Source organism: Rana temporaria, chromosome 2 (assembly GCF_905171775.1).
Source record: "Rana temporaria chromosome 2, aRanTem1.1, whole genome shotgun sequence".
Lineage (NCBI taxonomy): Eukaryota > Metazoa > Chordata > Amphibia > Anura > Ranidae > Rana > Rana temporaria.
In genome coordinates, this window is record NC_053490.1 from 502,602,366 (window position 1) to 502,615,876 (window position 13,511).

General features: G+C 51.3%; 1 protein-coding gene across 2 annotated transcripts in view; it reads right to left on the reverse strand.

The window, feature by feature from the left end:
* Positions 1–10,142, reverse strand: part of URB1 (URB1 ribosome biogenesis homolog) — a 141,183-nt gene extending 131,041 nt beyond the window's left edge. Inside the window, exons 1-4 of one of the 2 annotated variants that reach the window (XM_040338871.1) lie at positions 9,686–10,142; positions 6,460–6,599; positions 2,338–2,489; positions 1,753–1,885 (exon numbers count right to left, since the gene is read on the reverse strand). In XM_040338871.1, the coding sequence (XP_040194805.1) occupies positions 1,753–1,885; positions 2,338–2,489; positions 6,460–6,599; positions 9,686–10,034 (774 nt within the window). In that variant the 5' untranslated portion in view covers positions 10,035–10,142. The remainder of the gene's footprint in view (positions 1–1,752; positions 1,886–2,337; positions 2,490–6,459; positions 6,600–9,685) is intronic. The other variant, XM_040338872.1, reaches the window with a different exon arrangement.
* Between the last annotated feature and the right edge of the window lie 3,369 nt (positions 10,143–13,511).

Consider the following 13,511-nt stretch of genomic DNA (forward strand, 5'->3'; position numbering starts at 1 on the left):
AAAATGGAAAAATACGAAAATTCGGGAAAAAAACGGAAGTACGAAAAATCGTAAATACGAATTTTCGAAAATTCAAATTTTCAGAAATACAAAAATTCGTACATTCAAAATTTTCGGAATAAAAAAATTGTAAATACGAAAATTCGTAATTAACGAATTTCCGAATTTTCGTAAAAAAACGAATTGGAAACAAAACGAATTGCACATGTCTACTAAATATTAAATTATTTGTATTTTATTTTCACTATTCGTAATTTGTTACATACATTATGAAAATTTAACTTTTTTTTAATCTATAAATAAGCGCACAACTATATTATTACATTTATAGGCTCTTTGCAGCTTTAAAAAGGTGGCCACACACCTTAAATGAAGCTGGGACAGCCCAGCCTAGCCCAGGTGTAGGCAACCATAGAGAGCTGGAGATCTACTTCATCAACACTGATGAAGGCTGGGTTCACACTACTACACTACTTTCATCCTACTTTGCTCTGCTACATTGGTCCTACATTTATCCTACATTGGTCCTACATCCATCCTACTTTCATGAACAGGATACTACTTTGGTCCGACTTCAATGATATTCAATGGTCCTGAAGTAGGATCAATGTAGGACCAAAAGTAGTACAGGGAGCATTTTCAAAGTCGGACCGACTTGTGTAGGACGCTACAAGACGCTCTCATAGGGAAACATTGAACACAGAGCAAAGTAGGATGAAAGTAGTGTAGTAGTGTGAACCCAGCCGAAGTCAAAGATCACCTGTAAGGGCGGTTCACACCAGAATGCAGTGCCAGAAAGGCATGTTCCGTGTGTGTTTTCGGCACTGTTCATGATCTACTGCGGGTGATGATACATTGTTAAGCCCAAACGCAGTGTGTTTGTGGACACAAAAATAAAATAAGTATTACAAGAGAGCGCAGGGTTCCCGGGAGCGCGTCACGCTCAAAGCGCAGGGTTCCCGGGAGCGCGTCACGCTCAAAGCGCAGGGTTCCCGGGAGCGCGTCACGCTCAAAGCGCAGGGTTCCCGGGAGCGCGTCACGCTCAAAGCGCAGGGTTCCCGGGAGCGCGTCACGCTCAAAGCGCAGGGTTCCCGGGAGCGCGTCACGCTCAAAGCGCAGGGTTCCCGGGAGCGCGTCACGCTCAAAGCGCAGGGTTCCCGGGAGCGCGTCACGCTCAGAGCGCAGGGTTCCCGGGAGCGCGTCACGCTCAGAGCGCAGGGTTCCCGGGAGCGTGTCACGCTCAGAGCGCAGGGTTCCCGGGAGCGCGTCACGCTCAGAGCGCAGGGTTCCCGGAGCGCGTCACGCTCAGAGTTAAAGTGGCTGTAGGTAAGGCAGAAGGTTATTTATCGTAATGCATTCAATGCATCAAGATAAAAAATCTTCTGTGTGCGGCAGCAACCCCCCACCCAGATGCAGCGATGTTGCAGAAGTGTCTAGGCTGCCCGGGACTCCCCTCCTCATTGGCTGAGACAGCAGTGCGTGCCATTGGTTCCCACTGCTGCCAAAGTCAGTCAGCCAAAGAGAAGAGAAAGGGGGCCGGCTCTCACTCCCAGCTGTTTACTGATGACAGCAGCAGAGGCGGGGGGAGGGAAGACCCAAAGGCATGGCGGAGGAGGCTGGTGGTGGAGAGAGAACCAGTCCAGTACCTACAAGTAGAAGTAAGGGGTTGGCGGTGCAGACCTGTTTGGGGTCTACCTCAGTCAGTCAGTTTTATGGATCAGTATGCGTGCCTGGATTGCTATGGATACTTACTTGTTTGTCTCTTTTCTTCAGCAATCCCGGCAGGTACTTGTTGTTGAAATCAAAATGGCTGAAAACATCCCTGGCACAGTCTGGTCCTTGTGTCACCATTGCAGACAACAAGTTGAGGCAAATTCGGGACATCCTGTGCAGATTCAAAAATTAAAGGATTTTAGAAGAAGGAAACTGAAATGATACAAACAACTTTACCTATTGCTTAGGAAATTGTGTTATTGTGGAAAATCCGACAACAATTGTCCGATGGAGCATACAAACAGTTGGATTTTCCGACAAAACCCTTCCATCACGCAATTGTTGTCGGAAAATCCGATCGTGTGTGTATGAGGCTGTAGAGTGACACACCACTGGCCCCCGCAGGCACGCGAAGACGGCTCATCCTGATGGACGTCATACGACGTCCAGTCAGGATAACGCAACCACTGCCCGGCTGTCGTTCTGCTATAGGCCGGGCGGGAAGTGGTTAATGGATGCCTCGACTGAAAAAAGATTGAAAAACACTGCAATAGAGAACGACCTTCCCAACTACGTTATGGAAAAGAAACATGGAGAATACGGCAGTCCCTAGGAAAGTCTTACCTGTGGGTTTCTGAGTACACAGCGGAATAGATCAGCTTCATGTGTGTGTTCAGTATGTACTTGACTATGTTAACACCAGCAACACTCAGATGTGACAAGTCACTGGCCGTTCTCAGCAGAATGGCTTCCAGGGCTTGGAAGAATAACATCGTCTGAAATCAGAGAAACACAAAAAATGTATTGATCATCGTCAGTATAGAAGAAACCATAATAGGAGAGGGGTTTGGCAGCAGAAATCAGCCATGTTAGCAACACTAAATGGAATCTACAGTCACTTCAATTTGTTATTAAAGTCTATTAACCACTTCAATACCAGGCACTTACACCCCCTTCCTGCCCAGGCCAATTTTCAGCTTTCAGCGCTGTCACTGTTTAAATCACAATTGCGCGGTCATGCTACACTGTACCCAAACAGAATTTTTATCATTCCGTTTGGTGATATTTGATCACCTCTGCGTTTTTTATTTTTTGCTAAACAAATAAAAAAAAAAAGACCGTAATTTTTTAAAAGAAAACGTTTTTCTTTTGTTTCCGTTATAAAATGTTGTAAATAAGTACCGTATTTATCGGCGTATACCGCACACTTTTTTGCCCTGAAAATCAGGGCAAAATCGTGTGTGCGCGATATACGCCGATACCCGCGCCGAGTTTGAATACTGCGCCGGCATATACCGAGCGCAGTACACTCGTGTATAGTCGGGCAGTCTCGGCTCCTCTCGCGCTGACGTCCTGGACGTACAGGACGTGAGCGCGAGAGTAGCCAAGCCTGCCCGACTATACACGAGTGTACTGCGCTCGGTATATGCCGGCGCAGTATTCAAACTCGGCGCAGGAAAGCGGGAAAACGAGCAGGGAGGACGCCGCAGAAGGACGCCGGACCCGACGAAGAGGACACCCGAAGCCGCAGATGGACGCCGGACCAGACGAGGCCGCCGATGGACGCTGCGCAAGACACCAAAACTGTAAGTACAAAAATCTTTATTCCACAGGAATTTCGGGTCCACTTTAGGGGTGCGCGCTATACGCGGGAGCGCGCTATACCCCAATAAATACGGTAAGTTTTCTCCTTCACTGACAGGCACCGATATGGCGGCACTGACAATGCGGCACCAATGAGGTGGCACTGATGGGCATTAATAGGCAGCACTGATAGGTGTCACTGATGGGCACTGAAAGGCTGCAATGATGGGTACTTATGGGTGGCACTGATAGGCATCCCTGGTGGCACTGGCAGGCATTGTGGATAGGCACTGATTGGCAGCTGCCTGGGCACAGACTGGCACTTCCCTGGTGGTCCTGGGCAGACATCCAAAGGGGGGCTGCGCTGATAAACAATCAGCGCAGACCCCCCTTGTCAGGAGAGCAGCTGATCGGCTCTCCTCTACTTGCGTCAGTCAGACGTGCGTGAGAAAAAGCCGATCAACGGCTCTTCCTGTTTACATCGTGATCAGCCCTGATTGGACACAGCTGATCATGTGGTAAAAAAAATGTTGCCAAATTTAAAAAAAGGTTCAAGCTGCTGTCAATCACAGCCTGTGAAGGGGGGGGGGGGGCTGAGCCTCACAGTCTGTGCCTATACACAGCTGACCGCCGCCTGTACATATAAGTCGACAGAATGGCATGGCTGCACAAAGTAACGTATATACACGTCACTTTGAATTTCGCTAGCTCGGTGTCCGCCGGTGTCCCGCGATCGTGTCACGGAGCTGCAGAACGGGGGGATGCCTATGTAAACAAGGCATCTCCCTGTTCCGCCTAGTGACAGGACACCGATCGTCTTCTCCCTGTCATTGGGAGCAGGGCCGTCTTTACCATAGGACAAACAGGGGCATCTGCCCAGGGCCCTGTCACTGTTGAGGGCCCAAAGCAACCCCCTTTTTTTTTCTTTTTTTTTAGGGGTCCGGAGGTCCCCAGGGCCCCAGATGGCAACCCTCTTTTTTTTTTTTTTTTTTTAAATAAAAAAAATATATTTTTTTAATATATTTTTATTTTATTTTTTATTAAAGGGACAATTTTTTTTTTAGAGGTCTGGAGGTCCCCAGGGCTTCGGATGACAACCCCCCTTTTTTTATATATAAAAAACTTTTTTTATATATTTCTTTTATTTTTTTATATATACGAAGGCATGGCAGCCCATTCAAACCAATGGGCTGCTGTACCTGCACAAATGAGGGCCGCCAAAACACATGCATGTGAACCAGCCAGGCCCAAAATAAGCTGGAGGGGGCCCAAAAAAAATGTTTGCCCAGGGCCCAAACCATATTAAAGACGGCCCTGATCGGGAGCAGCGTCGTGTCACTCGTAGCCACTCCCCCTCACAGTTAGAATCACTCCCTAGGACAAACTTAACCCCTTCCTCGCCCCCTAGTAGTAAACCGTTCACTGCCAGTGTCATTTACACAGTAATCAATGCATTTTTATAGCACCGATTGCTGTATAAATGACAATGGTCTTAAAATAGCATCAAAAGTATCCGATGTGTCCGCCATAATGTCACAGTCGTGATAAAAAATTAAATAAAAAAAAAAAACACTGATCGCCATTACTAGTATTTTGTAGACGCTATAACTTTTGCGCAAACCAATCAAACGCTTATTGCGATTTTTTTTACCAGAAATATGTAGAATACGTATCGGCCTAAACTGAGGCAAACTTTTTTTAGATATATTTATATATATTTTTTGGGGATGTTTATTATAGCAAAAAGTAAAAAAAAAAAAATATAGCTTTTTTTTCAAAATAGTCGCTCTACTTTTGTTTATAGCACAAAAAATAAAAAGCGCAGAGGTGATCAAATACCACCAAAAGAAAGCTCTAATGTGGGGGAAAAAAGGGATGTCAATTTTGATCGGGAGCCACGTCACACATTACCTTCATTTCCATTGACTTCAACGGGGAAACTCGCTTTGATATGCAAGTGCTTTGGATTACAAGCATTCTCCTGGAACGGATTATTCCATAATCCAAAGTTCCACTGTACAAGCCTTCAGCCACAAAGGCAGATGGTACTCGTGAGCTGGACAGGGATGTGGCAGAGCTGTGTAAATCTCAGAACTGGATGGATGGACGGACATATAACTCCTTTGTTATCCACTTAAGCCCCGGACCAATATGCTGCTAAATGCCCAGAGGCGTTTTTACAATTCGGCACTACGTCGCTTTAACAGACAATTGCACGGTCGTGCGACGTGGCTCCCAAACAAAATTGACGTCCTTTTTCCCCCACAAATAGAGCTTTCTTTTGGTGGTATTTGATCACCTCTGCGGTTTTTATTTTTTTCGCTATAAACAAAAATAGAGTGACAATTTTGAAAAAAATGCAATATTTTTTACTTTTTGCTATAATAAATATCCCCCAAAAATATATATAAAAAAAAAAATTTCCTCAGTTTAGGCCGATACGTATTCTTCTACATATTTTTGGTAAAAAAAAATAAAAAAATCGCAATAAGCGTTTAACGATTGGTTTGCGCAAAATTTATAGCGTTTACAAAATAGGGGATAGTTTTTTTTTTTTTTACTACTAATGGCGGCGATCAGCGATTTTTTTTTCGTGACTGCGACATTATGGCGGACACTTCGGACAATTTTGACACATTTTTGGGACCATTGTCATTTTCACAGCAAAAAATGCATTTAAATTGCATTGTTTATTGTGAAAATGACAGTTGCAGTTTGGGAGTTAACCACAGGGGGCGCTGTAGGAGTTAGGGTTCACCTAGTGTGTGTTTACAACTGTAGGGGGGTGTGGCTGTAGGTGTGACGTCATCGATCGAGTCTCCCTATAAAAGGGATCACTCGATCGATGCAGCCGCCACAGTGAAGCACGGGGAAGCCGTGTTTACATACGGCTCTCCCCGTTCTTCAGCTCCGGGGAGCGATCGCGACGGAGCGGCTATAAACGAATAGCCGCGCCGTCGTCCCGGATCGCTCCCCGCGGGAATCCGACCGCCGCATGTAGGGGGGGGGGGGCCCCGACCCGCGGAAAGGCAAGAACGTACATGTACCATTTGCCTGTACGTGCCATTCTGTGGACGTACATATACATGCGGCGGTCGGGAAGTGGTTAACTGTGTATAGAGCCATTTGTCTTGAATTTAGCCTTAAATAAAGTGCACTCACCTCACTCTCAGGTCTTCTCTCTCCATCCAAAAGCTTCAACATTTCACTGCATTCCACAGAAATCTTAATATAACCCTCCACCACATCATAAATGTGAGGACTGGGCAGCTTTCTAGATAAAGTGATGAATTGCTGCAAACCTGAAAAACATGAATATTCATCAGTCCAGTAATCCACAACATCCCGAGTCACAGGACTTCCCATGAGCCGCAGCGTCCAAACCCATCCCGCCGCTTTGTGTACATGAGCTGGGGGCAGGGTCATCTTTAAGGCGGGGCAAAAGGGGAAGCTGCCCTGGGCCCTGTCATTGTTGTGGGGCCCAAAGCAGCTGCCTCATACTTGCCAACTATCCCAGTTTAAATTCCCTTGAAGCCCCAAGAACATTTTTGCCCATTGTCCAATCAACATTAAAGACGGCCCTGGCTGGGAGAAGGAGTGACAGCTCACTGGATGAAATGAGTGGCAAGTGGGAATTTAGCGTGAAGATGAGATCAGGGGACACCCAGGCTCATTACTACTGTGGATCCGCTGCACCCAGAAAATATCCACAATGAATACACCCAGCTGGGCATAACCAGGGGCCCCTCGCTTGTCAGTACAGACTGCTCATACCCCAGGGGCCCCCCTCGCTTGTCAGTGCAGACCTCTCATACCCCAGGGGCCCCCCTCGCTTGTCAGTGCAGACCGCTCATACCCCACCCAGGGGCCCCCCTCGCTTGTCAGTGCAGACCGCTCATACCCCAGGGGCCCCCCTCGCTTGTCAGTGCAGACCGCTCATACCCCCCCCTCGCTTGTCAGTGCAGACTGCTCATACCCCAGGGGCCCCTCACCTGTTAGTAAAGTGCAGTCTGCTCATACCCCAAAGGCCCCCCCTCGCTTGTCAGTGCAGACCGCTCATACCCCAGGGCCCCCCCCTCGCTTATCAGTAAAGACCGCTCATACCCCAGGGCCCCCCCCTCGCTTGTCAGTAAAGACCGCTCATACCCCAGGGCCCCCCCTCGCTTGTCAATGCAGACCGCTCATACCCCAGGGGCATCCCGCTTGTCAGTGCGGACCGCTCATACCCCAGGGCCCCCCCTCGCTTGTCAGTGCAGACCGCTCATACCCCAGGGCCCCCCCTCGCTTGTCAGTGCAGACCGCTCATACCCCAGGGCCCCCCCTCGCTTGTCAGTGCAGACCGCTCATACCCCAGGGCCCCCCCTCGCTTGTCAGTGCAGACCGCTCATACCCCAGGGGCCCCCCTCGCTTGTCAGTGCAGACCGCTCATGCCCCAGGGGCCCCCCTCGCTTGTCAGTGCGGACCGCTCATACCCCAGGGGCATCCCGCTTGTCAGTGCGGACCGCTCATACCCCAGGGGCATCCCGCTTGTCAGTGCAGACTGCTCATAACCCAGGGGCCCCTCACCTGTTGGTACAGTCCAGTCTACTTATACCCCAGGCCCCCCCCTCGCTTGTCAGTGCAGACTGCTCTTACCCCACCCAGGGGCCCCCCTACTTGTCAGTACAGACTGCTCATACCCCAGGGGCCCTCACTTGTCAGTGCAGACTGCTCATACCCCAGGGGCCCTCACTTGTCAGTGCAGACTGCTCATACCCCAGGGGCCCTCACTTGTCAGTGCAGACTGCTCATACCCCAGGGGCCCTCACTTGTCAGTGCGGACCGCTCATACCCCAGGGGCCCCTCACCTGTTAGTAAAGTGCAGTCTGCTCATACCCCAGGGGCCCCCCCTCACTTGTCAGTGCAGACCGCTCATACCCCAGGGGCCCCTCACCTGTTAGTAAAGTGCAGTCTGCTCATACCCCAGGGGCCCCCCCTTGCTTGTCAGTGCAGACCGCTCATATCCCAGGGCCCCCCCCCCCGCTTGTCAGTGCAGACCGCTCATACCCCAGGGGCCCCCCCCTTGCTTGTTAGTCAGACTGCTCATACCCCAGGGGCCCCCCCTCGCTTGTCAATGCAGACCGCTCATACCCCAGGGCCCCCCCCCCTCGCTTGTCAGTCAGACTGCTCATACCCCAGGGGCCCCCCCTCGCTTGTCAATGCAGACCGCTCATACCCCAGGGCCCCCCCCCCCCCTCGCTTGTCAGTCAGACTGCTCATACCCCAGGGGCCCCCCCTCTTGTCAATGCAGACCGCTCATACCCCAGGGCCCCCCCCCCTCGCTTGTCAGTCAGACTGCTCATACCCCAGGGGCCCCCCCTCGCTTGTCAATGCAGACCGCTCATACCCCAGGGCCCCCCCCCTCGCTTGTCAGTCAGACTGCTCATACCCCAAGGGCCCCCCCTCGCTTGTCAGTACAGACCGCTCATACCCCAGGGGCCCCCCTCGCTTGTCAGTGCAGACCCCTCATACCCCAGGGGCCCCCCTCGCTTGTCAGTGCAGACCCCTCATACCCCAGGGGCCCCCCTCGCTTGTCAGTGCAGACCCCTCATACCCCAGGGGCCCCCCCTCGCTTGTCAATGCAGACCGCTCATACCCCAGGGCCCCCCCCCTCGCTTGTCAGTGCAGACTGCTCATACCCCACCCAGGGGCCCCCCTACTTGTCAGTACAGACTGCTCATACCCCAGGGGCCCTCACTTGTCAGTGCAGACTGCTCATACCCCAGGGGCCCTCACTTGTCAGTGCAGACTGCTCATACCCCAGGGGCCCTCACTTGTCAGTGCGGACCGCTCATACCCCAGGGGCCCCTCACCTGTTAGTAAAGTGCAGTCTGCTCATACCCCAGGGGCCCCCCCTCACTTGTCAGTGCAGACCGCTCATATCCCAGGGCCCCCCCCTCACTTGTCAGTGCAGACCGCTCATACCCCAGGGGCCCCCCCTTGCTTGTTAGTCAGACTGCTCATACCCCAGGGGCCCCCCCTTGCTTGTTAGTCAGACTGCTCATACCCCAGGGGCCCCCCCTCGCTTGTCAATGCAGACCGCTCATACCCCAAGGGCCCCCCCTCGCTTGTCAGTACAGACCGCTCATACCCCAGGGGCCCCCCTCGCTTGTCAGTGCAGACCCCTCATACCCCAGGGGCCCCCCTTGCTTGTCAGTGCAGACCGCTCATACCCCAGGGCCCCCCCCTCGCTTGTCAGTCAGACTGCTCATACGCCAGGGGCCCCCCGCTTGTCAGTGCAGACCGCTCATACCCCAGGGGCCCCCCCTCACTTGTCAGTCAGACTGCTCATTCCCCAGGGGCCCCCCTCACTTGTCAGTCAGACTGCTCATACCCCAGGTGCCCTCACCTTTCAGTGCAGTATTGGGGTCTTTCACTAAGGATTTGAAGAGGGTCCCAGTGAACTCCACCTCCGGAGACTTGGCTTTCTTGGGCTCCGGAGACTTGGCTTTCTTGGGCTCCGGAGACTTGGCTTTCTTGGGCTCCGGAGACTTGGCTTTCTTGGGCTCCGGAGACTTGGCTTTCTTGGGCTCCGGAGACTTGGCTTTCTTGGGCTCCGGAGACTTGGCTTTCTTGGGCTCCGGAGACTTGGCTTTCTTGGGCTCCGGAGACTTGGCTTTCTTGGGCTCCGGAGACTTGGCTTTCTTGGGCTCCGGATCGGTGCCGTCCCCTCCGATACTCCGGCTCCTCTTCCCCATGATGATCCGATCTCCTGGCTGTGTACTGTCACCAGAACACAACACGTGGGGGCAGCATACAGCAAGCGGTCCGTTCAGATCTCGCTCCGACGGAAACAAAATTCACTGCTCATGAGTTCCGCATTCAGGAGGTGTCAGGCCAGGGGGAGGATATCCTGCACTGACTGGTACACTTCTGTGCAGACATCTAGTGACAGTCAGATGGTAAAAGAAAATTGCCCTGTTATTCAAGTGAGTGAAAAAATAAATGTCAGTGGAAATTGTTTTTTTTCCCTGCCTTTGAGAATCAGCTATTCGGATTTTTATTACTTTAAAGATTGTCTACTGTGCCCATTGTAAAGTGTCCGGTTCTATTGACAGTCCTGTGTAGAATCTGACTCTTCTGAGAGTTTCAAATGTCAGTGTCCCCCTGCTAATGCACAATGGTTCCTCCCGCTGATCCCTGCATCACTCAATGGTTCCTCCCGCTGATCCCTGCATCACTTAATGGTTCCTCCCGCTGATCCCTGCATCACTCAATGGTTCCTCCCGCTGATCCCTACATCACTCAATGGTTCCTCCCGCTGATCCCTGCATCAATCAATGGTTCCTCACGCTGATCCCTGCATCACACAATGGTTCCTCCCGCTGATCCCTACATCACTCAATGGTTCCTCCCGCTGATCCCTGCATCACACAATGGTTCCTCCCGCTGATCCCTGCATCACTCAATGGTTCCTCCCGCTGATCCCTGCATCACTCAATGGCTCCTCCCGCTGATCCCTGCATCACTCAATGGTTCCTCCCGCTGATCCCTGCATCACTTAATGGTTCCTCCCGCTGATCCCTGCATCACTCAATGGTTCCTCCCGCTGATCCCTACATCACTCAATGGTTCCTCCCGCTGATCCCTGCATCACTCAATGGTTCCTCACGCTGATCCCTGCATCACTTAATGGTTCCTCCCGCTGATCCCTGCATCACTCAATGGTTCCTCCCGCTGATCCCTACATCACTCAATGGTTCCTCCCGCTGATCCCTGCATCAATCAATGGTTCCTCACGCTGATCCCTGCATCACACAATGGTTCCTCCCGCTGATCCCTGCATCACTCAATGGTTCCTCCCGCTGATCCCTGCATCACTCAATGGCTCCTCCCGCTGATCCCTGCATCACTCAATGGTTCCTCCTGCTGATCCCTACATCACACAATGGTTCCTCCCGCTGATCCCTGCATCACTCAATGGTTCCTCCCGCTGATCCCTGCATCACACTCAATGGCTCCTCCCGCTGATCCCTGCATCACTCAATGGTTCCTCCCGCTGATCCCTGCATCACTCAATGGTTCCTCCCGCTGATCCCTGCATCACTCAATGGTTCCTCCCGCTGATCCCTGCATCACTCAATGGTTCCTCCCGCTGATCCCTACATCACACAATGGTTCCTCCTGCTGATCCCTACATCACACAATGGTTCCTCCTGCTGATCCCTCCATCACACAATGGTTCTTCCCCCTGATCCCTACATCACTACTAGCACCGGTAATGACCTAGAGGCCAGCGGATACTTACCATCTGTCCCAGATTTGGCAGGATAGTCCCGTTTTGCATTAATTGTCCCACAATGGCCATGTCTGGGGATTTGTCCCAGGATCACAGTCCATCTGGCAATTTGGCATGCCAGTGGGCGTTCCCTCTTTAGATGTCGCAAAATCATTCGGCACATGGCGCGCAGGGGAGGGTGGCTCCTCCCACTTGAATGAACTTGTCCAGGCACATTGTAGGCGCGCGCTGTGCTGCACGTGCGCCCAAGTTCAATGGCACAGAGTTAACTCCCTCGCGGCCGGACAGTTTACGCACGACACTGAACATTTGTCGCTCCTCAGCAAATTATATCCACTATCTCTTCTCATTGTCAATGGCAACAGCCGAATCCCGGACGAGCCCCCACGTGTAGCGCTCACCCCCGAAGGAGCCGCTGAATAGTTTGGGATCGGCGTATTAAGTTACCAAGTTCTCTTGTCTAGGGGTATAACTTGTGAGTGTGGATAAGGAGCAAATGTCCAGACGACAGCGTGGATTTTCCAATGCTTTAATCCAAGGCTAACATAGCCAACATCAACATAACACACTGTAGAGAAAGGGTTGATGAGCAAGAGGGAACTGTGGTATCAGGCCTTGGATATCAAAGCATGGAGAACAAGCCTGCTCTCAGTACAAATAGCTCAAGTGGGGTAGTGGGTAAAGTGCCCCCCGGACAGGTAGTTAACTTTAGCCTGGCAGCCGGTGGGTCACTTCCAAATAAAGTCACTGGGAGGAAACAGGGCCTCTGGAAAGGCCTGATAGGTATTTTAAATTGGTTAAAGATTAGGACTGACGAATCCTCCCAGTAAGCGCAGTTTAGGGTCACCCATGGACAGTGGCAATGTACCTGTCGTGTGGCGTGGTGACTGGATCCCCGATGGCACGTCCCAACCTCGCAGACAACCTCTGTATCTAGGTTCTCCAGAGCAGACTCCCCATCGAACAGCTCCCAGCTTAGGATCTGGGACCCAGCAAGCCGCTGGGGTCCCTTTCGGCATCAAGGTGAGACTCGGCCTGGTATGCAACTTTGGTCAGGCGAGCCTCGATGGCGGGGCCCATGGATGCGCGCACCCTGAAGGTGGATACCGCACCTGGACTCGGGCCCCGCATAGCACATCTACTCATGGCGGCTGCCACAGATATACCCCCGCCAGCATGCCCAAAAGAGTCAAAAACTCTTCTGATTGGCTGCTGGGGAAAGAAAGGTCCGTCAGAACCCCTCTAGCGCCAACTGTCGCCCAGGGGTGATAACACACCACCGGCATGCAGACTGACCTAGGAGGCAGTCCCAAACTGGCAACAGCACAAACAACTAAACATTTGTGAGATTTGGAGCAACTTCAATCTCCCACTCCACTAACTTTAGCGTAGCGCCCCACTAACTAAAAAAGGGGGGGCGCTACACCAATATAAAGGAACTTGTAGCTTTAACCAACCATTTTTTTGTACAATTCTCCTTGGGGGCCTGACAGGGGGCGTGTCCTTTGCCTACATACATTTGCTTAGGCTTCTTTCACACTATGGATTGTATGTCCGTTTTATAATATCCGTATTACACCTATTAACGGACGTTTATTAACGGATTTAATAACGGATACATACGGATAAATATTTTACCATTCTTCCTTTATTGAAAACGGATAATGTTTATCCGTATATATCCGTATACATCCGTTATATCATTCCTTTCTAACGTCCGTTAATAAAAAACATTTCACCCTCAGCTCCAGAAGTCGTATGGATATTCAGGGGAACCCCGCCGTCAATTTAAAACAAAAAAACAAAAATGACGTGCGGTTCCCGGTAAATATCCATAACCAGACCCTTCAGGTCTGGTATGGATATTCAGGGGAACCCCGCCGTCAATTTAAAACAAAAGTGACGTGCGGTTCCCGGTAAATATCCATAACCAGAC